At 40.4% G+C, this 26,914-nt stretch overlaps 2 protein-coding genes across 2 annotated transcripts in view; one reads left to right on the top strand and one right to left on the bottom strand.

Annotated features, from left to right (window-relative positions):
* The window catches only part of LOC128646975 (thyroid adenoma-associated protein homolog), a 115,348-nt gene extending 100,187 nt beyond the window's left edge, over positions 1-15,161 (top strand). The window contains exons 28-31 of the mRNA XM_053699787.1: positions 8,413-8,598; positions 8,834-9,079; positions 9,581-9,789; positions 14,765-15,161. Of these exons, the coding sequence (XP_053555762.1) occupies positions 8,413-8,598; positions 8,834-9,079; positions 9,581-9,789; positions 14,765-15,003 (880 nt within the window). The 3' untranslated portion in view covers positions 15,004-15,161. The remainder of the gene's footprint in view (positions 1-8,412; positions 8,599-8,833; positions 9,080-9,580; positions 9,790-14,764) is intronic.
* A 994-nt stretch (positions 15,162-16,155) lies between these two features.
* Positions 16,156-26,914, bottom strand: part of LOC128648965 (somatomedin-B and thrombospondin type-1 domain-containing protein) — a 167,134-nt gene continuing 156,375 nt past the window's right edge. Inside the window, exons 4-5 of the mRNA XM_053701962.1 lie at positions 16,559-16,717; positions 16,156-16,261 (exon numbers count right to left, since the gene is read on the bottom strand). Of these exons, the coding sequence (XP_053557937.1) occupies positions 16,156-16,261; positions 16,559-16,717 (265 nt within the window). The remainder of the gene's footprint in view (positions 16,262-16,558; positions 16,718-26,914) is intronic.

Raw genomic sequence — 26,914 nt, 5'->3', positions numbered from 1 at the left:
TCTCCCACACCGCTTGGTACCTTTCCTTAAAGGGACATAAAACAAGTTGGGATAGAGGCAAACTATAATAATATGTACTTTAATTACTTTACCTGCAAATTTATACTGCCGTACCTCGCCATTAACCCTTTCTTTTTAGTTTCTGAATTGTACAGCTCTAACTCCCCCCACACATTTCCTTCTATGTTTATATCTATATTTATTGTTGTTTTGGTAGAATGCAAAAGTGCATAGGGATTATCTGCTGGAGCATGCCTAGAAGATGTGAACTCAGTTGAAATACAATGCCTGTGTCTAAACACTGATAAGAGGGGTGTAGTTGACTGCTCCAGGCAGCTTAGCTATATAATTCATTTTGCTTAATGTTTGAAAATTACTTTAAAATACTTGCCAGCAATTTTTAAACAATTTTTTATGCAAACTATTTTTAATTAATTAGCCCTTTTAGGAGATGCACAGATCTCAACCTGTTGTATGTCCCTTTAAGTAAACATGCCAAGTCATGAGTCTTCCTCCTTTACTATCCTACCGCATGATGTTAGACCCAGCATTTAATGCAGCAACTGTCATCTGAGGAAGATGGCCGAAGTTGGAGTCGTTGATCTGGAAGTCCAGATATCTGAAGTGTCAGTGCTGTTGGAAACCCCACTATGACCGGGAGACACCGGATGAGCTGGGCACTGAGAAGGGAGAGAAAGGAAAGCATGGCTGCTGTGTTTGCTTTTTGTGAGCTACTGTGTGACAGAGAAAACATCTGTATCTTGCCCTGCACAGCTGCAGCACCAACTGGGGGAACTCTTGCACCTACATATCACCTGCAAATTAGGGCAGAGCGCTTATCAGCCGCAGACAACCCCATTCCCAGAATGTCAAACCTCACACTGTTTGCAGGATCTGTCTGCAACACATTGCTGCATTCAATATATAATGCAACTTAGTTACCGCATTAGCAAATGCAAGTACAGATCCTGATAAGAGATGACAACTCACATCCTGATTTTATAAATATTTAATTTTTTTATTACTATTTATGTTGCATATGCTTATTTTTATTTAATGGCTTTGGGCATTATTTTTAAATGATTTAAACATGAATGCTTTTTTTGGAACAAAACTTGTTTTTTAGTCTTGAATTATCTGAAAATAAATATGTAAACTGTGCAGCAATGGTATTATCTATGTATCTATGTTAAACCAGTGGTCCATGACTTCAGCAGAACATGATGCTTTTTACATCCACTGGTCCACACTTGGGTATCCTTTATGGCAGCTTACTTGCATTCTTGGATGTATGATTCTTGACCCATGCCATTTCACCTATTTTAGGTTGCATCATCACTGAGGCAGCTTTTAGCTTTTTACATGGATCATGGAATGTGTTAATTTAGCTTATTCATTTGCTGACCCTTGCCACTGAAAATGCTCTGTCTGGTGTGATCCATTACCTATCCTCCATCGTTGTGGTTGGCAGATGTTAGTTTTGCTGCCTGTGTGTGTGTAAGTGTTTCTGTGTGTGAGAGGGTGTGTTTGTGTGAGCATGTTTCTGTGTGGGTGTGAGAATTTCTGTGAGAGAGTGTGTTTCTGGGCCTTTGAGTGTTTTTGTGTGTGTGTGTGTGTGGGTGTTTGTATGTGTGTGTGTGTGTGTAAGAATGTTTCTGTGAGAGAGTATTTTTGTGCGTGCTTGTTTATGTGTGTTTATTACCATTACAACAGTTTAAAATTTGACTGCACTCAGTAATAAAATATGCACACATTTTAGTCACCAAAACTTGCAGCTATCTTGTTGTATATTACTTCAGAAGGTTTAAGACCAAGCATAAAAAAAAAATTTTATGCTTACCTGATAAATTTATTTCTTCTTAATGACACGATGAGTCCACGGATCATCTTAATTACTAATGGGATATTCACCTCCTGGTCAGCAGGAGGTGGCAAAAAGCACCACAGCAGAGCTGTTAAATAGCTCCTCCCTTCCCTCCCACTCCAGTCATTCGACCGAAGTTAAGAAAAGAAAGGAAAAGCCAAAGTGCAGAGGTGTCTGAAGTTTACAATAACCCACAACCTGTCTTACAAGAACAGGGCGGGCCGTGGACTCATCATGTCAAAAAAGAAATACATTTATCAGGTAAGCATACATTTTCTTTTCTTTTTTATGATACGATGAGTCCACGGATCATCTTAATTACTAATGGGATTCATTACCCAAGCTAGAGTACACAGATGATACGGGAGGGACACGACAGGGAACCTAAACGGAAGGCACCACTGCTTGAAGAACATTTCTCCCAAAAGCAGCCGAGGCAAAAGTGTCAAATTTGTAAAAGTGTGAAGAGAGGACCAAGTTGAAGCCTTGCAAATCTGTTCCACAGAAGCTTCATTTTTGAATGCCCATGAGGAAGCAACAGTCCTTGTGGAATGAGCCGTAACCCTTTCGGGAGGCTGCTGTCCAGCAGTCTCATATGCAAAACGTATGATACTCTTCAGCCAAAAAGAAAGAGAAGTAGCCGTAGCTTTCTGTCCCTTACGTTTTCCTGAGAAAATCACAAACAAAGCAGAAGACTGACGAAAGTCCTTAGTCGCCTGCAGGTAAAACTTTAAAGCACGGACCACTTCCAAATTGTGCAGAAGTCGTTCTTTCTGAAAAGGATTAGGACACAAAGAAGAAACAACAAGCTCCTGATTAATGTTCCGATCAGAAACAACCTTAGGAAGAAATCCTAATTTAGTACATAAAACTATCTTATCTGAATGGAAAATAAGGTAAGGAGACTCGTACTGCAATGCCGAGAGCTCTGACACTCTACGAGCAGAAGAAATAGCAACAAGAAATAAAACTTTCCAAGATAACAACTTAATATCTAAGGAATGCATAGACTCAAACAGAGCCCCTTGAAGAAATTTGATAACTAAATTAAGACTCCATGGAGGAGTAACTGGTTTGAACACAGGCCTGATCCTGACCAAGGCCTGACAAAATGATTGTACATCTGGGACATCCACCAGACGTTTGTGTAACAAAATAGATAAGGCAGAGATTTGACCCTTTAGGGAACTCGCGTATAAACCTTTCTCCAAACCTTCTTGGAGAAAAGACAAAATTCTAGGAATCCCAACTCTACTCCAGGAGTAGCCCTTGGATTCACACCAATAGAGATATTTACGCCAAATCTTGTGGTAAATTCTTCTAGTTACAGGCTTACGAGCCTGAATCATGGTCTCTATGACCGAGTCAGAAAACCCCCGCTTGGATAAAATTAAGAGTTCAATCTCCAAGCAGTCGGCTTCAGAGAAACTAGATTTGGGTGAAGGAAGGGCCCCTGAATCAGAAGGTCCTTCCTCAACGGATGTCTCCAAGGTGGCAGAGATGCCATCTCCACCAGATCTGCATACCAAATCTTGTGAGGCCAGGCCGGTGCTATGAGGATCACCGAGGCGCTCTCCTGTTTGATTTGAGCAATTACCCGAGGAAATAGGTATGTTAGACTGAAGGTCCAAGGGACCGCCAGAGCATCTATCGGTTCCGCCTGGGAGTCCCTGGACCTCGACCCGTATCTTGGGAGCTTGGCATTCTGTCGAGATGCCATGAGATCCAATTCCGGCTGACCCCACTTGAGAATCAAGTTGGAGAACACTTCCGGATGGAGTTCCCACTACCCCGGATGAAAGGTCTGCCTGCTCAAAAAACCTGCTTCCCAATTGTCTACTCCTGGGATGTGGATCGCCGACAGACAGCAGGAGTGGGCTTCCGCCCACTGGATTATTTTGGTTACTTCGATCATCGCTAAGGAACTCCTCGTTCCTCCCTGATGATTGATGTAAGCCACAAAAGTTATGTTGTCCGACTGGAACCGGATAAACCGGACCGTGGCTAACTGAGGTCAGGAGAGCATTGAAAATCGCTCTCAGTTCCAGAATGTTTATAGGAAGAACAGACTCTGACCGAGTCCAAACTACCTGAGCTTTTAGGGAGCCCCATACTGCTCCCCACCCTAGAAGGCTGGCGTCGGTTGTCACATTCATCCAAGATGGTCTGCGAAAGCAAGTTCCCTGGGAGAGTTGATCCAGAGATAACCACCATTGGAGAGAATCCCTTGTCTCCTGTCCCAGTAGTATTCGAGGAGACAAGTCCGCATAATCTCCGTTCCATTGCCTGAGCATGCTTAACTGCAGAGGTCTGAGATGGAAGCGAGGAAACGGGATGATGTCCATTGCCGCCACAATCAGCCCGATTAACTCCATGCACTGAGCCACTGATGGCCGAGGAGTGGACTGAAGGACTAGACAAGTATCAATAATCTTTAATTTCCTGACTTCTGTCAGAAAAATCTTTATAGACAGGGAGTCTATTATGGTTCCTAAGAAAGTTACCCTTGTATTTGGAACTAAGGAACTCATTTTCAAATTTACCTTCCACCCATGAGATCTTAGGAAGGACAACGCTAAGTCCGTGTGGGATCTAGCTAGTTGAAAACATGGCGCCTGGACTAGGATGTCGTCCAGATAGGGCGCCACTGCAATTCCGTGTGATCGAAGCACCGTCAACAGAGATCCCAGAGCCTTTGTGAAAATTCTGGGGGCTGTGGCAAGACCGAAAGGAAGAGCCACAAACTGGAAGTGTTTGTTCAGAAAGGCAAACCATGGGAACATGTAGGTACGCGTCCTTTAAATCCACTGTTGTCATAAATTGACCCTCTTGGTTCAATGGAAGAATGGAACGAATAGTTTCCATCTTGAAGGACGGTACCCTGAGAAATTTGTTTAGACTCTTGAGGTCTAAAATTGGTCTGAAGGTTTCCTCCTTTTTGGGAACCACAAACAGATTGGAATAAAACCCCAGACCCTGTTCCTGTACTGGAACAGGAACAATTACTCCGAGGGCGGAGAGGTCTCCTACGCAGTGTAAGAACGCCTCTCTCTTTGTCTGATCTGCAGATATTCTTGAAAGTAGAAACCTGCCTCTGGGAGGGAAACTTTTGAACTCCAATTTGTATCCCTGAGACACTATTTCTATTGCCCAGGGATCCTGAACATCCCGAACCCAAGCTTGAACGAAGAATGAAGGTCTGCCCCCTACCAGATCCGGTCACGCATGCCGTTCATGCTGTCTTGGATTCACTATCAGGCTTCTTGGATTGCTTTCCCTTATTCCAAGACTGGTTGGGTCTCCATGCAGGTTTAGATTGTTCCTGCTTAGAGGAGGAAGAGGAAGAATTTCCCTTGAAATTTCGAAAGGAACAAAAATTATTCTGTCGTCCTTTTTGTTTGTTTCTCTTATCTTTTAAGGAATAGCTAGAAGCTTAAACTTAGATGACACATCCGCAGACCAAGGTTTTAACCATAAGGCTCTACGAGCTAGAATAGAGAAACTCAAAACCTTAGCTCCCAGCTTGATAACTTGAAAGGAGCGTCCAAAATAAAGGCATTAGCTAGTTTAAGAGCCTTTATCCTATCTTGGATCTCATCCAAATAAGTTTCTGTCCTGAGGGCTTTAGACAGTGCATCAAACCAATACGCCTCCGCACTAGTGACGGTGTCAATGCACACAGCTGGTTGCCATTGCAGACCCTGGTGTACATATATCTTCTTGAGTAAACCCTCTAACTTCTTATCCATAGGATCTTTGAAAGCACAACTATCCTCTATGGGAATAGTAGTTCTCTTAGCTAAGGTGGAAACAGCCCCTTCCACCTTAGGAACTGTTTGCCAAGCCTCTTTGATAGAGTCGGCTATTGGAAACATCTTCTTAAAAATAGGAGAGGGAGAAAAAGGTATGCCCGGTCTCTCCCACTCCTAAGCAATGATCTCAGTAGTTCATTGAGGAACTGGAAATACGTGTGTGTAGGAAGGAACCTTGAAATATCTGTCCAGTTTACTAGACTTCTTAGGGACAACCACTACAGTGGAGTCACTGTTGTCCAAGGTAACTAAAACCTCCCTAAAGAACAGATGAAGGTGTTCTAGTTTAAACCTAAAAGATATCACTTCCATCATGTCTGTCATAGGTAATAAACTCTCTGAATCTGAAATTTCACCTTCAGATGCTACGGCAGTACCCTCCTCTTCAGGTCTTTGGGAAGATACCTCCGAAATTGCAACAATTGCGTCAGAAAACTCGTTTACTGAATGTCTGATTTTCCTCTTATTGCTTTCCCTGCAACATTGGAAAGGCAGACAATGCATCAGAAATAGTAGAAGACATGAGAGAAGCTTTGTCTTTTAAAGTAACCCCAGAAGGGACTATAGCGGAAGCGCAGGGCACTGCTTGTGAGGGTGGTAAAATTTGGGACGCTTGGGGAGAAAGCTGCTGCATATATTGACCCTCCTCATTTGACTCTTGGACAACATCCGCCTTAGAGGAGATTGAATTATAGGGAAAAGATTTTTTTCTGAGCCTAAGTCCTCTCAATACATGAGGGACAGAAAGGGATTGGTGGTTCCACATTGGCGTCAAAACATAAGGAGCAAGTGACATCTTGCAAGTCCCCTTGGCCATACTAGGTCACAATTGAGTAATTATCAAATAAAACTTCAAATTAGCAGTAAAAAATTTTAAGTGAAAAAAACGTTAGTCACTTTAAATTTAAACGTTTAACTTTTTTACTGTGCAAGCAAAAAACGTACTCTCTAGCATTTAAGACCAAATAAAATGACAACCTACTTGACTGCAAGAACCGGAGGACTTCCCTTTTACTTGGAGAAACGATCCGGATTCAATATGAAATAAGAACCGCTGCTTTCCGGTCCTAGATGCGCTTGTTCCGACTTAAAACATGCACTTCTAGGAAGAGACTTGAACCTTCTGCCTATGTCGTCCCCTGCTTAACCGTAATACAGGAGCGCAATGTAAAAGGCGCGAAAATGGAAGGCCCCGCCCATCGTGGGCGTTGAAAATAAACAACCATGTTTCCCAGCCGTTTATGTGTGAAACCACCAGAGCCAACTGCCACCAAATGTCTGCTTAACATTTTAATGTTCAATGCTGCCCAAAACATAATAAAGAGTGTTATCTTTGTGTCACCCATATTATGAATAAACGATAGTGAAGTGCTCCCATCCTTTTCTGAGCGTCCATTTCTGTGTTAGCCCCAGAAAAATAAAAATAAGCATTTACCTCTAAAGTTTGCCTGACAGCAAGGCAGAACCCCAGGCTTGAGAGGTTCTCTCCCCCACATGGGCCTGAGAAAGAAAGAAATTCCTGAGTAAATATGCCTCAGGTATTCTGAATTAGGGCAGCAATCTATATATGGGAGACGCAGTGAGAATTATGTCCCACAAGTTCCCATTGTTCTAAAGCCACCACTGCTCTACTGAAGAGACTGATATGGACTACAGCTACACCCTAGAACAAAGCAGCACAATCTTGCACTACTTTAAAAATAATAAACTCTTGATTGAAGAATCTATACTAACACCTCACTTTACCACTTCCTATCACTAACGTAGGCAAAGAGAATGACTGGGGTGGGAGGGAAGGGAGGAGCTATTTAACAGCTCTGCTGTGGTGCTCTTTGCTGCCTCCTGCTGACCAGGAGGTGAATATCCCATTAGTAATTAAGATGATCCGTGGACTCATCATGTCATTAAAAAGAAATAGGGTTGCGAAGGTATGTGGTATCATTCCACTGGGTCTTGGGGGGAAAAAAGATTCAAGAACCATGATTTATATGTACATTCAAGAAAATTATGAGTTTGAACCTATGTGCAGTGGTTCAAGTCCATGGTACTTAAAGGAATACTAAACCCACTTTTTTTTTTTTACTTTCATGATTCAGATAGAGCATGCAATTTTAAGCAACTTTCTAATTTACTCTTATTATTAATGTTTCTTTTGTTCTCTTTCTATCTTTATTTGAAAAACAGGAATGTAACGCTTAGGAGCCGGTGTATTTTTGGTTTAGAACCCTGTATAGCGCTTGCTAGTTGCTATAAAATTGCATGCTCTATCAGAATCATGAAAAAGAAAAATTGGGTTTAGTATCCCTTTAAAGTGTGAGTTATATGAGCAAGCTTTTGTGAGGGAAGTGTAAGGGTATGTGAAGTAGAGAGGATAGGTGAGAGGGGGTAATTCTGAGCATGTGCAGTAGTAAATGTAGCTAATCTGAAGTGAAGCTAGATGTGTGAGTTAACTTGGCAAGAGAAGCTGGTTTGACTTTGTTAGCTGATGTAGTAATAGAGATTGGTTAGGTTTGTGTGTGTGACACATTCAGCCTTTATGTGAAAGTTGGAAAAAGTTGGTTATGTGTGAGGATATGTGGTTGTGAACAGAGGTGTGGTGGTGATGATGTTTCATGTTCATTGTTGGCACAAATAGTTCTGTGGTTGTGAATGGAATGGTGCATTTGAAATGAGATTTACTATTTTTGTAGCATTGGTTATTTAATGAATGGAACGTCTTTGATATTATACTTTTAGCGCTCTACTGGAAGACTTGTCTCTGGTTTCTCAATGGCTTTCAGCTATGTTAAACTGTTCTCACCCGGCCTTATCTTGCGAGGAGCTGCGATTGGCTGCTGCTCAGGCCATGCAGCTAGCGGGAGTTCACTTGGTGAAACAGGCTCTAAGAAGAGGCAGCTTAGATCTCCAGCAACTTGCAGTAAGGTGAGAATCTTCTCTGCTGTTTCTCAACTTCTAATCATATTTTCTACTATTCTATAATACGTTTAGAGGTCTTGAAAGTTTTCTACTTAGAGACTAATAAAAATAGTTATCCAGGACCTTTAGTGTGCACTACTTGAACTGCCTTTTTCATAACCAACTTTTTTGTATTTATTTTAATATATGTCCTCATCTTAATTACCTTCCCTTCCTCTCCCTCAATCTGTTGCTTTTTTAGGACTATAGTCTGCGCAGTGGATCTCTTACAAGATGAGGATCGGTGTGTGAGAGAAGTTGCCACCCGTTTTGCTGTAGGTGTCCTGGACCTTCCCGCTGGTGTGACCCTGCAAAGTGACCAAGCTATTCTGCATCTGCTGCATCTGCTGAGGGACGACTTCTGTAACTGTGTGGAGACATTCAATGTTCTCCTACTTCGTCTGCCTCCATTTGACCTTCAGTCTGCTCTTTGTGATTTTCAGGATAGGTGGGGAAATTTCAATATGATTAGTACAGAGAGATGAAACCTAAACATTTTCTTTCAGGATTCAGATAGAGCATGCAATTTTAAACAACTTTTCTAACTGACTTCTATTATCATATTTTCTTTGTTCTCTTGGTATCTTTTGTTAAAAAGCAGAGACGTAAGATAAGGAGCGTGCATGTGTCTGGTGCACTATATGGCAGCAGATTTGCAAGAATGTTGTCTATTTTCAAAAGCACTAGATATCAGCACTATTTTCTGCCATCCTAGTGCTCCAGACACCTACCTAGGCATCTCTTCAACAAAGAATACCATGTGAACAAAGCAAGTTTGATAATAGAAGTAAATTGGAAACTTTTTTTAAAATTGTATGCTCTGTCTGAATCACAATTTTTGGTTTTATATCCCCTTAATGCCTCTTGGGAATCATGGGAAGATATCCAGGGTGGTTGCTGACTTAATGTGTTCCTAATTCTGTTTCATAGGATTCCTCTTCTCTTTTAGGTCTATTAGTCTGTATGAGCAGGATGAACCCAATGTATTTGCCGACTCCATGTTCCTGTCCTCTCTTCTGTTACCGGTACTTATGCATTTAGTGGGGTCCTTGTCCAACTCAACATCACACCACACAGCTGTTTTACAGTGGGTAACAATTACTGCGCCTGTTATAAGTTATCAGATACAACATTTGAAATCTTGGTGGAAGGAGCAGGGTAAGTGGCAAATAAAAATGATTTACATGTTTATTGTAATTTTCAGTGGAGATTTAGAATCAGCCCTCCTCCTTTTTTGTCCATAAAACAAAGATACTGACTTATTGACCCAATAATTCTATAACAAACATGTGCCTTACCTTATTTCCTCTCATGTTACCAGCAATGGAAGAAATATATACTCAAGAAAAAGTAGATATATATGCTGGTGTAATAGTTCCCCAAAGCTACGTGGCAAATGGTTTGGTTTAGCCTGAACATGAGCTTTCCTCATATAAAGATGCGCTCCTACTACTATAGCTACATCTTATTTAGGATGCACAGAAATAATATTGAACATGTAGAAAATAATGATTAAAAAAACTCCCATCAGTGGAAGACAGCAAATGAACTAAATGCATAATATAAATCCACATACTGTTAAAGTTGGTGACTAGGAAAAAAAATAACCAAGGTAAACCTATTTCTGTATTGGCTCATTACACCATTCAAGTTGTTCCTGCATCGTGAGATGCACCTTACTCAGACTGTCCGGAAATAACACTCCAGAGAAAAGGTAGAGAAAGAGGAAAGAAAGGGAATTCCTGTAGGGTGGAGAAACGAACATAAATTAAGTGGACAGGATTTGAACAGAGAACAGAAGAAGGCTCCACTTATTGTTTGTACTGGGCAGAATTTTATACTGAAACTATAGTGTATGCAAATAATTTAATAGTCCACTCAAACGTAGGAAGAAGCCTAATTTCTTAAAAGGACAGAGAGGTCAAAAATTAAATGTATGTTGGTGCATTTCAATGCGAAATGCGGAATTAGCAAAAATGCTTTTTTTTTCTGCGGCATACATGCAGATCTTATGAGGGCTCGTGCACCAGTATGCAAACACCACACCTCCTCAGAGAGTCAGTGGGGGCTTGAATGGCACAAATGAATTCTTAAGCAATACGCACTTTCTTCAGCTCCCTGAGCTTGAATACTGGTGCACAGGCTCTCACAGGATATGTACATATGTCGCAGAAAAACAATATAAACTTTTACTAGAAGTATTTCTCCAACATTGGTGTGTCCGGTCCACGGCGTCATCCATAACTTGTGGGAATATTCTCTTCCCCAACAGGAAATGGCAAAGAGCACAGCAAAAGCTGTCCATATAGTCCCTCCCAGGCTCCGCCCTCCCAGTAATTCTCTTTGCCGCTCTGAACAAGTAGCATCTCCACGGAGATGGTGAAGAGTATGTGGTCACCTGTCCCAGGGAATGAGTTTCCGCAGACCAGAGTGGGTCATTGTCACGACCGACACCAGTCTATTAGGCTGGGGCGCGGTCTGGGATTCCCTGAAAGCTCAGGGCCTATGGTCTCGGGAAGAGTCTCTTCCTCCCGATAAACATCCTGGAACTGAGAGCGATATTCAATGCTCTCCGGGCTTGGCCTCAACTAGCGAAGGCCGGATTCATAAGATTCCAGTCAGACAACATGACGACTGTAGCTTACATCAACCATCAGGGGGGAACAAGGAGTTCCTTGGCGATGAGAGAGGTGTCCAAAATCATCAAATGGGCGGAGGATCACTCCTGCCACCTATCTGCAATCCACATCCCAGGAGTAGACAACTGGGAGGCGGATTATCTGAGTCGTCAGACTTTCCATCCGGGGGAGTGGGAACTTCTCCCGGAGGTGTTTGCCCAGTTGACTCAATTATGGGGCATTCCAGACATGGATCTGATGGCGTCTCGTCAGAACTTCAAGGTTCCTTGCTACGGGTCCAGATCCAGGGATCCCAAGGCGACTCTAGTGGATGCATTAGTGGCGCCTTGGTCGTTCAACCTAGCTTATGCGTTTCCACCGTTCCCTCTCCTTCCCAGGCTTGTAGCCAGGATCAAACAGGAGAAGGCCTTGGTGATTCTGATAACTCCTGCGTGGCCACGCAGGACTTGGTATGCAGACCTGGTGAATATGTCATCGGCTCCACCATGGAAGCTACCTTTGAGACAGGATCTTATAGTACAAGGTCCATTCGAACATCCAAATCTAGTTTCTCTCCAGCTGACTGCTTGGAAATTGAACGCTTGATTTTATCCAAGCGCGGGTTTTCAGATTCAGTGATAGATACTCTGGTCCAAGCCAGAAAACCTGTGACTAGAAAGATTTACCATAAAATATGGAAAAGATATATCTGTTGGTGTGAATCCAAGGGATTCTCCTGGAGTAAGATTAAAATTCCCAGGATCCTCTCCTTTCTCCAAGAAGGTTTGGATAAGGGATTGTCAGCGAGTTCTCTAAAGGGACAGATTTCTGCTTTATCTGTCTTGTTACACAAACGACTGGCAGCTGTGCTAGATGTAAATGCTTTTGTACAGGCTTTGGTTAGAATCAAGCCTGTTTACAGACCTTTGACTCCTCCCTGGAGTTTAAATTTAGTTCTTTCAGTTCTTCAAGGGGTTCCGTTTGAACCCTTACATTCCATAGATATCAAGTTACTATCTTGGAAAGTTTTGTTTTTGGTTGCTATTTCTTCTGCTAGAAGAGTTTCTGAATTATCTGCTTTGCAGTGTGACCCACCCTATCTGGTGTTCCATTCAGATAAGGTTGTTTTGCGTACCAAGCCTGTTTTTCTTCCAAAAATTGTTTCCAACAAGAACATTAACCAGGAAATAGTTGTTCCTTCTTTGTGTCCAAATCCAGTTTCAAAGAAGGAACGTTTGTTACACAATTTAGATGTAGTCCATGCTTTAAAGTTCTATTTAGAAGCAACAAAGGATTTCAGACAAACTTCTTCTTTGTTTGTCGTTTATTCTGGTAAGAGGAGAGGTCAAAAAGCTACTGCTACCTCTCTTTCTTTCTGGCTGAAAAGCATCATCCGATTGGCTTATGAGACTGCCGGACGGCAGCCTCCTGAATGAATCACAGCTCACTCTACTAGGGCTGTGGCTTCCACATGGGCCTTCAAGAACGAGGCTTCTGTTGATCAGATATGTAAGGCAGCGACTTGGTCTTCTCTGCACACTTTTGCCAAATTCTACAAATTTGATACTTTTGCTTCTTCGGAGGCTATTTTTGGGAGAAAGGTTTTGCAAGCCGTGGTGCCTTCTGTTTAGGTAACCTGATTTGCTCCCTCCCTTCATCCGTGTCCTAAAGCTTTGGTATTGGTTCCCACAAGTTATGGATGATGCCGTGGACCGGACACACCAATGTTGGAGAAAACAGAATTTATGCTTACCTGATAAATTACTTTCTCCAACGGTGTGTCCGGTCCACGGCCCGCCCTGGTTTTTTAATCAGGTTTGAAAAATTTCTTTCTCTATACACTACAGTCACCACGGTACCCTATAGTTTCTCCTTTTTTCTCCTAACCGTCGGTCGAATGACTGGGGGGGCGGAGCCTGGGAGGGACTATATGGACAGCTTTTGCTGTGCTCTTTGCCATTTCCTGTTGGGGAAGAGAATATTCCCACAAGTTATGGATGACGCCGTGGACCGGACACACCGTTGGAGAAAGTAATTTATCAGGTAAGCATAAATTCTGTTTTTTGTTAGTTAAAGTATAATGCAAAAAGGCTTCTACTTAAAGTTAAAAATGCATTTATGCACATTTCAAGTTTGACCTTTTTATCCCTTTAAATGTGTGCTGCAATATCTTACTAGTATATTACTAGTGTAAATGAGTCGGTGTAAAAATACCACATACGTTCAGAAAATTAGTCAGGGGGTTACACAAAAGTCAAATCATTAAAGGCACACTAATCCAATGTTTTTTTATTTCATGATTCAGATAGAGCATGTAAATTTAAGCAACTTTCTTATTTACTCCTATTATCAATTTTTCTTTGTTATTTTGCTATCTTTATTTGAAAAAGGAATGCAAGCTAAGGAGCTGCCCATTTTTGGTTCAGGACCTTGGGTAGCCCTTGCTGATTGGTGGCTACATTTAGCCACCAATCAGCAAGTGCTACCCAGGTGCTGAACCAAAAATGGGCTGGCTCCTAAGCCTACATTCTTGCTTTTCAAATAAAGATACCAAGAGAACTAAGAAAATTTGATAATAGGAGTAAATTATGAATCATGAAAAAAAAAATTCGGTTTAGTATGCCTTTTAATGATTTTACTTTTGTGTAACCCCCTGACTAATTTTCTGAACGTATGTGGTATTTTTACAGGTTACTATTTTAAATAATTTTAAAAATGTGGGTTTAGTATGCCACACCCACAGGTTTTGTTACCAAAACTAAGATGGTTTCATTTTTTTACTGTAGATTTATATTGGATGGTTGTTTCAAATCCTCACTTGTTTGCCTATGTAGCTTGAAATGTAACAATGTTGAAACAGACAATAAGCGTTATAGCTTAAAAAGCTGCTCCATAAATTACTGTTGCACAGGCCTGTCCTTTGGGCAGGGCGAGAGGGGCACCTGCGCTTTATGGTATCAAGAGGTGTAATACAGTACACAGTGTTATTCTTTATATAGGTAACACTGAATGTTGGAACGGGACAGGCCATGCAGGGGGGGAATAAGGGGACTGGGCTCAGGGACCCCACAACTGTGTGTTGTCAAAGGCCCTGCAAATAGATATGTGCATTCTGAGGTTTTGTTCACCTCCGAATGTGGAAGAAGGCGGCTCTTCGTGCATTTATTCTTGTGCAACAGCAACACACTAAAATGTGTGCAATTACAGATTTTAGTTTGTTGCTGTTTGCCAAGAATGAATGCAGCAATGAAAATAGCCGAGCGGCACGAACAGCCGCCGCCTTCCGCATTTGGAGGTGAACAAAACCTTCAGAATGCACGTGTCTGCCAGCAAATGCTAAGGGTGGCTTTGCTATTTCATACTTTTTTTAATCTTATAATTTCTTTTTATTTATTGTATTGATTTAACAAGATTAATTCATGATCTACTGACAGCCGTATCTAGCAACTGTATTGAGTGCCATTTTTATTTCCTGTACGTCTAATTTCCATATAATGTTTGCTTCTTTTCCTTAGGATCAGTGTCAACACTCTGGCTGAGAGCTGTTGGGTGCTCACAAGTACATGCTGCCATTCTAGGGCTCCAGATACGTGGAGAGCTTCTTCTTAGTGCTCTGGAGAATTTAAGTTCTTCTGGGGTAGAAATCGCACACCTTGACCTAACCCACGACACACTCAGAGAGGAGCTGTTGAAATTACAATCAGAATTCAGGCTGCGTTTGATGAGATTCTTTGTGATGGACAGTCCTGATTGATAACTTTTTATTTTTAAAAGAACTTATTTAAATTATTTGCTACTAAAAGGACCTTCTACTCTTCTCTCACTTCGATCTGTTATGCTGCAATGTAGCAAAGGTTTGGAAAAATGGAAAGGACAGATTTTTATATGAATAAAACCTATTTCATAATAGAATCAGTCTCGCTTTGTATACGATTATATGTTATTGTTATAACACATAGCAGCTGTTTGTACTGGAGAACACAGATTTTGACTTGGTAAGAGAACAATGAGCTTCCCTGTGTGTTGGCACAAGGTCAAGATTTACATTTTAAAGTTCAATGAAGACCACAGTTTTTCCTAAAATAGTTTTTATTTTTGCAAAATGTGTGCTTGTGATTTTTTTTTACATACATAAACATTTTTGGACTTTGGCAATAACAGATAAAGAATAAACTTTGCATGCAGACTAAAGCACAAATATATATTCTGTAGTTTTAGTAAATGTGAATACTATTTGCAGATTCTCAGTAATGCACCTGTGTAGAATTCAGCAAGTATAAAGGAGAAAAAGTTTGGAAAAGCAAGTATATTTATGATTATATGGATGCTGTATGAAAGACCTCCCTTCCATACCGACATCACAGTGAATCTCTTTGTAGAGAATAGCGGTGTGTATTGTACCCAGAAAATGAATCATTTACAATGCATAACAAAAGGGTTACAAACAAAGCCCACAGTACTCTGTTACTGAGATCAGCTTGGTTATAAAAGTTGTGTTTAGTAAGTGCAAAATCTTAAAGAACTGTTTATCACATGAGAATGTGAGGAAATATGGCCGTAAGAACCTATAATAGAAAACCTATAGCTTTCTCTAGTGCTGCTCCAAGATGTGGCATTGTTTCCTAAGCACCCAAAACAATATTCTGGCCACTTTTTAACATTTTGTATTTCATTATAACACAGTAAACATAACAAAGAATGAAGATGATTGGTGCCCTTAAGGGCCATCTTGCAGAGGTAGGTATCTTAGAGGTAAAAAGACAGGATCTGTTTTCTTCCTGAGCAACAATGTATGGCAATGCCAAGGATGTCCTGAAGTGATGGAGCATATTGCCATTAATGGGACAAAATTGTGCCACTGAGACCGTGCACAGAAATTTCCTGTTCAGTTTGAAGGTCTTCCCAGTCACACAAAGAGGAAAGAGAGCAGCTTACAGGTGCAGTCCTCCCTGCGGTCCTCCTGTACCCAGGATCCCTGGCATCCTGGTAGAGAAGCCGCTGTCCAAAATGTCCTGCAACAAACATTACAAGAGTAAGGTTTTTGTGCTTAGTTTTTCTTTATTAGGAGTCCAATGCACAGCAAGCATTATATTCTCTACAAAACAAGGGCATTTTTTAATGTTAGCATTCAGGGCTGTATAGAATGTTTTAATGTTAGCATTCAGGGCTGTATAGAATGTTTTAATGTTGGCATTCAGGGCTGTATAGAATACCTTATTGTAAATTACTACCTGGATCCTAATGAAAATCTACTTGTTATGAATCTGTTTTCAGTAGATTTGTCAACCTTTGTATCTATTGCTATGTACCTGGTTCCTGCCATGCCATCGCCTTGACATCTTCCACTGTTACCAGTTGCATCCGCCTGGCACTCTACACACACAAGTTGCTCTCTTATGAGTTGTCTGCTCCATGCCTGTAGGCGGCAGGCAGGGCCCACATGCTTCAAACGGAAATAAACACAGTAACTGCAAAATGAGAACAAATGTAGCACTCATATTAGAGAAGTAACATTTGTATACAATTAGGCCACTCATATCAGTCCTTAACAATTTGGTCCCTCCTACCATAGCTTGCAAATCATGCGCTAATCCTCAGCCCTGGCATACTGCTCTGACACGCTACCTCCACAGATATTCCCGCACTGCTGAGCAACATTGGAGAAAAGCTCTGTATTTACCCGACTTCACTACTAGTTAATCTTGAACTCCTATTATTCTGCCCTCAACCTCTCTAAGCAGGTTTACTTTTCTACTCTTATCTCACTCTTTCTTGAAAACCAAAACATTTGTTCTCCTCTTTCAATACCCTTCTCCTGCCACCTCCTATGACATTTCTCTCAGCTCAAGATTTTGCCAGCCACTTCAACAACAAAATTGATTCCATCAGAAACAAAATAATATCTCAACACCCGCCAACTGTTCGTAAACATCCAAAACTAATAAAATTCAGTACTTTTGCCCCTGTTAATGAGGAGGAAGTTTCTGCCCTTATATCTTCCTCTCACCTCACTCCCATCCACCCACAACTACTGCCCTCCCTCTCTCCAATCTTCACACATTTTCAATCTCTCCCTCAGTACTGGTATATTTCCCTCATTCCTTAAAAGGACACTCAAGACAACATTAATCTTTCATGATTCAGGTAGAGCAGCAATTTTAAACAACTTTCCAATTTACTTCCATTAAAAAAATTCCAGTCATATATTTACACTTTTTGAGTTACCAGCTCTTACTGAGCATGTGCAGGAATTCACAGAATATACGTATATGCATTTGTGATCAGCTGATGGCTATCATATAATACAAGAGTGGAAATAGACATAACTAAAATTTGTTAGGAAAAAAAACTACTACTCATTAGAAGTTCAGACTAAGTGCTATCGCATTGTCTTTTTTATTATGCATTTGCTGATTATGCAAATCTACTGTATTTACTGGTTCATTAAACATGCATTAGTCGCACCAATCCTCAAAAAAACAAAAACTCTTGATCCAACCGTTCCAACTACCGCTCAAATTTCTCTACCCCTACTTGCCTCAACTTCTGTAAAGGCTGGTTTATACATATTTATCACACTTGACTCAGATCTTTCATTCACGCCTCACAATCCAGTCTTTGGCCAGTTCCTGCTGTTTCCGCCTTAAAAACATCTCCAAAATTTGCCACTTGCTCACACAAGACACATCTAAGATTTGAATTCACTCATATTCTCCTGCCTTGACTATTACAACTCCATCCTCTCTGTTCTCCCTAGCTGCTGTCTATCTCCTTTGTAACCCATAATAAATGTGGAAAGAGGGAAATGAAGTCCCAAAAGTTTGAGCATAAAAAACAAAACTTTATTCCATGGATTAAAATGAAGCAGTAAAAACGGCAAGCTGTTCCAGAACAAGTAACTTGTCTGACCGGTTTTGGTCAATGGACCGTAATCATAGACATAATGGGCTACAAATGTGTGCCCTATTCAAAAGAGAAGAAAACACCTCATTGGTTAAAAACAAATAGTGCTGGAACAGCAATTACAAATAAAGGTATAAACTCACTAATCTTAGTATAAGTATATATATATATATATATATATATATATATATATATATATATATATATATATATATATATCAACAAGTAGGGACTGCACTCACTGGATTCAGTTCAAATAATACCTTATTTATTCAATTATTTGAATAAATAAGGTATTATTTGAACTGAATCCAGTGAGTGCAGTCCCTACTTGTTGATACTTATTGAAATTTTGACTGAGCACCCTGGTCGCTGACTATCTTTGAATTGTGAGTGCAGATACACAGTGGAAATATATATATATATATATATAATCACACAGAGAAAACCCAGCACTCACAAGCTCTCAGCTAAGATTTAAAAGCAAAAATGGAAAGGTTAGTTACCGTATCTGGCCAAATGGGACAAGCTCAGGTACCACGTCAAGGTCCTTTCCAATACCTGAGACCCTAAAACAGCCACACAATGCAAGCTTTCAAATCCAAACAAACTGAAAACAAGGGAAGGGTGCACAGGAATATGTAATCACCCTAGACATATACAAAACACGGAAGGGAACACATCCCATGACCCTGCAACATGCTCAGCCCTGGGTTCCACTGGCACTCACAGGAAGCTGTGCTGTCCCCAGAGCCACAAGCAGTTAACCCCAGACAGGTCTGGGTGCAAGAACCATAGGGAAAATTACAAAACAAATTAATACATAATACAACACACAGAGAAAACTCAGCACTCACAAGCTCTCAGCTAAGATTTAAAAGCAAAAATGGAAAGGTTAGTCACCGCATCTGGCCAAATGGGACAAGCTCAGGTACCACGTCAAGGTCCTTTCCAATACCTGAGACCCTAAAACAGCCACACAATGCAAGCTTTCAAATCCAAACAAACTGAAAACAAGGGAAGGGTGCACAGGAATATGTAATCACCCTAGACATATACAAAACACGGAAGGGAACACATCCCATGACCCTGCAACATGCTCAGCCCTGGGTGCCACTGGCACTCACAGGAAGCTGTGCTGTCCCCAGAGCCACAAGCAGTTAACAAGCAGTTAACCCCAGACAGGTCTGGGTGCAAGAACCATAGGGAAAATTACAAAACAAATTAATACAACACACAGAGAAAACCCAGCACTCACTCACAAGCTCTCAGCTAAGATTTAAAAGCAAAAATGGAAAGGTTAGTCACCGCATCTGGCCAAATGGGACAAGCTCAGGTACCACCTCAAGCTTGTAAGTGAGTGCTGGGTTTTCTCTGTGTGTTGTTATTAATTTGTTTTGTAATTTTCCCTATGGTTCTTGCACCCAGACCTGTCTGGGGTTAACTGTTTGTGGCTCTGGGGACAGCACAGCTTCCTGTGAGTGCCAGTGGCACCCAGGGCTGAGCATGTTGCAGGGTCATGGGATGTGTACCCGGTCCGGTATGAGAGTGCAGTTCCCTTCCGTGTTTTTTATATATATATATATATATATATAAAAGGACAATTTAGGTATAGGCTAATATAATCAATGATTGTACAGTAAGCATATGTTTGCTTAAAAGTGCTAACATACAAAAAGAGTGCAAAAAAGTACAAATACATGTTAATAATTAGTAGTATAACCCAGAGGATCCTACTTATCTACCTCAATAGCTCTCAACTATTTGTCATTAATGGACAAAATAGTGGTATATAACGTATTACCAACAGAGCAACAGGAAGATAGTATAATTTAATCTAATCCCTTCTATGAACAGAGCATATCTACATAGCATTTGGTTTTGTAAATTGCTACCATCACTAGTACTAACTAACTGGTGACTGTACATAAAAAAACATAATTTATGTAAGAACTTACCTGATAAATTCATTTCTTTCATATTAGCAAGAGTCCATGAGCTAGTGACGTATGGGATATACATTCCTACCAGGAGGGGCAAAGTTTCCCAAACCTCAAAATGCCTATAAATACACCCCTCACCACACCCACAATTCAGTTTAACGAATAGCCAAGAAGTGGGGTGATAAAAAAGTGCGAAAGCATATAAAATAAGGAATTGGAATAATTGTGCTTTATACAAAATCATAACCACCACAAAAAAAGGGCAACGATTTCTCCTTAGAATTCTTAGGATTAGGACATAATGAAGGAACCACAATTTCTCTACTAATGTTGTTGGAATTCACAACTTTAGGTAAAAATTCAAAAGAAGTTCGCAACACCGCCTTATCCTGATGAAAAATCAGAAAAGGAGACTCACAAGAAAGAGCAGATAATTCAGAAACTCTTCTGGCAGAAGAGATGGCCAAAAGGAACAAAACTTTCCAAGAAAGTAATTTAATGTCCAATGAATGCATAGGTTCAAACGGAGGAGCTTGAAGAGCCCCCAGAACCAAATTCAAACTCCAAGGAGGAGAAATTGACTTAATGACAGGTTTTATACGAACCAAAGCTTGTACAAAACAATGAATATCAGGAAGAATAGCAATCTTTCTGTGAAAAAGAACAGAAAGAGCAGAGATTTGTCCTTTCAAGGAACTTGCGGACAAACCTTTATCTAAACCATCCTGAAGAAACTGTAAAATTCTCGGAATTCTAAAAGAATGCCAAGAAAAATGATGAGAAATACACCAAGAAATATAAGTCTTCCAGACTCTATAATATATCTCTCTAGATACAGATTTACGAGCCTGTAACATAGTATTAATCACAGCGTCAGAGAAACCTCTTTGACGAAGAATCAAGCGTTCAATCTCCATACCTTTAAATTTAAGGATTTCAGATCCTGATGGAAAAAAGGACCTTGTGACAGAAGGTCTGGTCTTAACGGAAGAGTCCACGGTTGGCAAGAGGCCATCCGGACAAGATCCGCATACCAAAACCTGTGAGGCCATGCCGGAGCTACCAGCAGAACAAACGAGCATTCCTTCAGAATCTTGGAGATTACTCTTGGAAGAAGAACTAGAGGCGGAAAGATATAGGCAGGATGATACTTCCAAGGAAGTGATAATGCATCCACTGCCTCCGCCTGAGGATCCCGGGATCTGGACAGATACCTGGGAAGTTTCTTGTTTAGATGGGACGCCATCAAATCTATTTCTGGAAGTTCCCACATTTGAACGATCTGAAGAAACACCTCTGGGTGAAGAGACCATTCGCCCGGATGCAACGTTTGGCGACTGAGATAATCCGCTTCCCAATTGTCTACACCTGGGATATGAACCGCAGAGATTAGACAGGAGCTGGATTCCGCCCAAACCAAAATTCGAGATACTTCTTTCATAGCCAGAGGACTGTGAGTTCCTCCTTGATGATTGATGTATGCCACAGTTGTGACATTGTCTGTCTGAAAACAAATGAACGATTCTCTCTTCAGAAGAGGCCAAAACTGAAGAGCTCTGAAAATTGCACGGAGTTCCAAAATATTGATCGGTAATCTCACCTACTGAGATTCCCAAACTCCTTGTGCCGCCAGAGATCCCCACACAGCTCCCCAACCTGTGAGACTTGCATCTGTTGAAATTACAGTCCAGGTCGGAAGCACAAAAGAAGCCCCCTGAATTAAACGATGGTGATCTGTCCACCACGTTAGAGAGTGTCGAACAATCGGTTTTAAAGATATTAATTGAGATATCTTTGTGTAATCCTTGCACCATTGATTCAGCATACAAAGCTGAAGAGGTCGCATGTGAAAACGAGCAAAGGGGATCGCGTCCGATGCAGCAGTCATAAGACCTAGAATTTCCATGCATAAGGCTACCGAAGGGAATGATTGTGACTGAAGGTTTCGACAAGCTGCCATCAGTTTTAGACGCCTCTTGTCTGTTAAAGACAGAGTCATGGACACTGAATCTATTTGGAAACCCAGAAAGGTTACCCTTTTCTGAGGAATCAATGAACTTTTTGGTAAATTGATCCTCCAACCATGATCTTGAAGAAACAACACAAGTCGATTCGTATGAAATTCTGCTAAATGTAAAGACTGAGCAAGTACCAAGATATCGTCCAAATAAGGAAATACCACAATACCCTGTTCTCTGATTACAGACAGAAGGGCACCGAGAACCTTTGTAAAAATTCTTGGAGCTGTAGCAAGGCCAAACGGCAGAGCCACAAACTGGTAATGCTTGTCCAGAAAAGAGAATCTCAGGAACCGATAATGATCCGGATGAATCGGAATATGCAGATATGCATCCTGTAAATCTATTGTGGACATATAATTCCCTTGCTGAACAAAAGGCAAGATAGTCCTTACAGTTACCATCTTGAACGTTGGTATCCTTACATAACGATTCAATATTTTTAGATCCAGAACTGGTCTGAAGGAATTCTCCTTCTTTGGTACAATGAAGAGATTTGAATAAAACCCCATCCCCTGTTCCTGAACTGGAACTGGCATAATTACTCCAGTCAACTCTAGATCTGAAACACAATTCAGAAATGCTTGAGCTTTTACTGGATTTACTGGGACACGGGAAAGAAAAAATCTCTTTGCAGGAGGTCTCATCTTGAAACCAATTCTGTACCCTTCTGAAACAATGTTCTGAATCCAAAGATTGTGAACAGAATTGATCCAAATTTCTTTGAAAAAACGTAACCTGCCCCCTACCAGCTGAGCTGGAATGAGGGCCGCACCTTCATGTGGACTTAGAAGCAGGCTTTGCCTTTCTGGCTGGCTTGGATTTATTCCAGATTGGAGATGGTTTCCAAACTGAAACTGCTCCTGAGGATGAAGGATCAGGTTTTTGTTCTTTGTTGAAACGAAAGGAACGAAAACGATTATTAGCTCTGTTTTTACCCTTAGATTTTTTATCCTGTGGTAAAAAGGTTCCTTTCCCACCAGTAACAGTTGAAATAATAGAATCCAACTGAGAACCAAATAATTTGTTAACCTGGAAAGAAATGGAAAGTAGAGTTGATTTAGAAGCCATATCAGCTTTCCAAGTCTTAAGCCATAAAGCTCTTCTAGCTAAAATAGCTAGAGACATAAACCTGACATCAACTCTGATAATATCAAAGATGGCATCACAGATAAAATTATTAGCATGCTGAAGAAGAATAATAATTTAGCTCTGCTTCTTAGCAAAGAGATCAAACTACAAAAGGATTAAATACATAAGGATATTTGAGTTATTTCAGGAGTTATTCAGGGTTATTCAGGCTTATTCAGTAGAAAATAATACTTATATTTTTCTTATTGTTAAAGTGTTGCATAGTTTAAAATGTCTCAGATACAGTGCAATGGGTGTTTTGCACTTTTTAATCGTTCTACTTTTTGGAGATTTAGGGGCTGTCCTGTTTGTAAGCAGTTTTCCCTGTTAAGGGAGGAAATAGCTAAACTTCAAGCTAAGGTAAGTAACATACCTGTTACCTCTACAAAGCTGCCTCAGAAAGAAGCCCCTCTACCCCAGAGATCAGCAAGGAGAGGCAGATGGATCACTGTAGGCTCTGGAAGAATTAGAACAGTAGACCAGAAGCATTGCCCACAACCTCTGCCATTGCAAAACTCCTATGCTGCTCTTGCCGAATACACTTGTGATGAGGAGATTGCTGTTTCTGAGCCCTCTGAAGCTGTAACAGGTAATTTAAAGCTATTGGCACCTGATTCTCCAGGTAACATAACACAGGAAAGAACTGCAGATGTGTTTTTGAGAAAAAGACTGTTAGTGGGTGACTCTATTTTGAGGAATGTGTATTTAGGTGAAAGTAAAGGAGAAACAAGGGAGGTTAGATGTCTTCCAGGAGCTACTGCTCACAGGGATAGGAATCGTATTTTGAGAATTGTTAAGGCAGCAGGAAAGGGAAGTGAGTTGGATGTGATTGTTCATTTAGGAACAAATGATCTGGCTAGTAATCATGTTGCTGCTGTTCAGAAAGAGTTTTGTGACCTAGGTAATCATTTAGAGACTGTGGCATCAACTCTATCATTTTCTGCTATTTTACCTGTGTATGACCAGGAAGCAGGAAAGATGGAGCGGATAACAACATTTAATTCTTGGTTAGATAAGTGGTGCAGGGAACGAGGATTTGGTTTTATTGGCCATTATAGCTCTGTTTGGAAAGATACTAGGTTATTTAGGAGAGATGGCTTGCATTTGGATGCTAAAGGAACAGAGTATCTGGGAGAGGAGTTCAAATACTTTATTAGAAATCATTTAAACTAATAAAGGGGGGTAGCATTAATATATCCACCTGCCCCCCACAGCATGCCAAAACTGTTAGTCCAAGTAACAATTCTAGAAATTCTAGTAGAAAAATTCTTCGTGCCATGAGCACAAATGCTCGCAGCTTAGGAAATAAATTACCTGAACTCATTTCAATAATGACTAGGGACAACTTGGATTTAGTAGCTATAACAGAAACATGGTACAATGATTTGCATGACTGGGACATAGTCATACCTGGATACAGGTTATTTAAAAAGAACAGAGTAGGAAAGAAAGGTGGAGGAGTTGCTTTGTATGTAAATGAAAATATAAAGGTTACTGAAATTGTAGGAACAAATGATGAGGTGGAAAGTATTTGGGTGACTTTGGAAATTGGAGATAAAAATGTTTTTAGAATAGGGGTTGTATATAGGCCTCCATTGCAGGATGAAAAACTGGACAATCTGTTATTAGATGAAATAACCAAAATGACCATGAAGGGTAAGGTTATAGTACTGGGGGACTTTAATTTGCCAGATATAGACTGGAAGATTCCTTCTGCTAGATCGGCTAGAAGCAGGTATATTCTTGAATCTCTGCTAGGGGAATCACTTGAACAATTAGTCAAGGAACCAACTCGTAAGGAAGCTATATTAGATCTAATACTTACAAACAGTGATACAGTTTCAGATGTGTCTGTAGGTGAGAACTTAGGATCCAGTGATCATCAATCTGTTTGGTTTAGTATTCATGTTCAGGAACTGTACACCCAGACTAAAACAAAAGTTTTAGACTTTAGGACGGCAGATTTTTCATTAATGGGAGAATACCTAAAAAACTATTTAAAGGGGAAAAATCTTATTACAGGGGTTCAAGAACAGTGGGAATTTGTGAAAGGTGCCATTTTAGATGCAACCGCACACTGTATTAGACATGTCTGTAAAAGTAAAAGAAAGCGGAAACCAATTTGGTTTTCCAAAGAAGTAGCACATGCTGTAAAGACAAAAAAGATAGCTTAAAAAATTACAGACACACACAAGCAGATGATGATATGAAAATATGGAGACTCCAACAAAAAAAGACTAAGCAGTTAATTAGGAAGGTTAAAGCTGATGCAGAAGAGAAGATAGCACAGTCAGTAAAACATGGGGACAAAACATTCTTTAGATATATCAGTGAAAGAAGAAAAAATAAGGTAGGAATAGTAAAATTGAAATCAGTTGATGGTAGAATAATAGAAGGAGATAAGCAGATTGCAGACTGTCTCAATGATTACTTCTGTTCTGTTTTCACTAAAGATTGTGAAGATACAATGTCTACATTAAGGGATGCTATGCAAAATAGAAACAAGCTTAACAGTAATCTTTTTACAGAGGATGAGGTTTTGTTAGCATTATCAAAAATAAATGTTACAAAGGCAGTGGGTCCTGATAATATTCATCCAAGGGTTTTAAAAGAACTTCGTTCAGTGCTAACTGTCCCATTAACTGATCTGTTTAATCAGTCACTATTAACAGGAGCTGTCCCAGATGATTGGAGAATAGCAAATGTAATACCTCTTCATAAAAAGGGCAGTAGAGAAGAATCTGGCAACTACAGGCCAGTTAGTTTAACTTCAGTAGTAGGGAAATTAATGGAAAGCCTCTTAAAGGAAAGAATTATGACTTACATAAAGACAAACAATTTAGAGGACCAAAATCAGCATGGTTTTACTTCAGGGAGATCATGTCAGACTAATCTAATTGACTTCTTTGATTATGTAACAAAAGTATTAGACAAGGGAGGAGCAGTTGATGTAGCATATCTAGATTTCAGCAAAGCATTTGACACCGTCCCACACAATAAACTTATTCACAAACTATATCTCCTTGGTCTAGATTCAAAAATTGTGAACTGGGTGGAATGCTGGCTTAAGAACAGAAAACAAAGTGTCTTAGTAAATGGAGTTCATTCAGCAGAGGGGGCTGTTACTAGTGGTGTTCCTCAGGGGTCAGTTCTGGGGCCTGTTTTGTTTAACATATTTATCTGCGATATCAGCAAAGGGCTACAGGGGAAAGTATGTCTCTTTGCAGATGATACAAAAATTTGCAACAGAGTGGATGTTCCAGGGGGGGTAGACAAAATGAGAAGTGATATACAACAATTGGAGGATTGGACAAACGACTGGGATCTAAAGTTTAACACAGCAAAGTGTAAAATAATGCATTTAGGGAAGAAAAATCCAAATGTTAATTACAGACTCAATGACACTTTACTGACTGTTACAGACGAGGAACAGGACTTGGGAATTATTATTTCAGATGATTTAAAACTTAGTAAACAATGTAGTAAGGCAGCGAGTAAGGCTAGCAGAATGCTTGGATGTATTGGTAGAGGTATTTGCAGCAGAAATAGTAAGGTTCTTATGCCACTTTATAGATCATTAGTTAGGCCTCATCTTGAGTATTGTGTGCAGTTCTGGAGGCCATATCTTCAGAAGGATATTAACAAACTTGAATCTGTGCAAAGGAGGGCT

Source organism: Bombina bombina, chromosome 2, assembly GCF_027579735.1.
Source record: "Bombina bombina isolate aBomBom1 chromosome 2, aBomBom1.pri, whole genome shotgun sequence".
In the NCBI taxonomy this organism is placed as follows: Eukaryota; Metazoa; Chordata; class Amphibia; order Anura; family Bombinatoridae; genus Bombina; species Bombina bombina.
The sequence above is the reverse complement of the archived record's forward strand: the minus strand, read 5'-3'. Positions and strand labels throughout refer to the sequence as shown.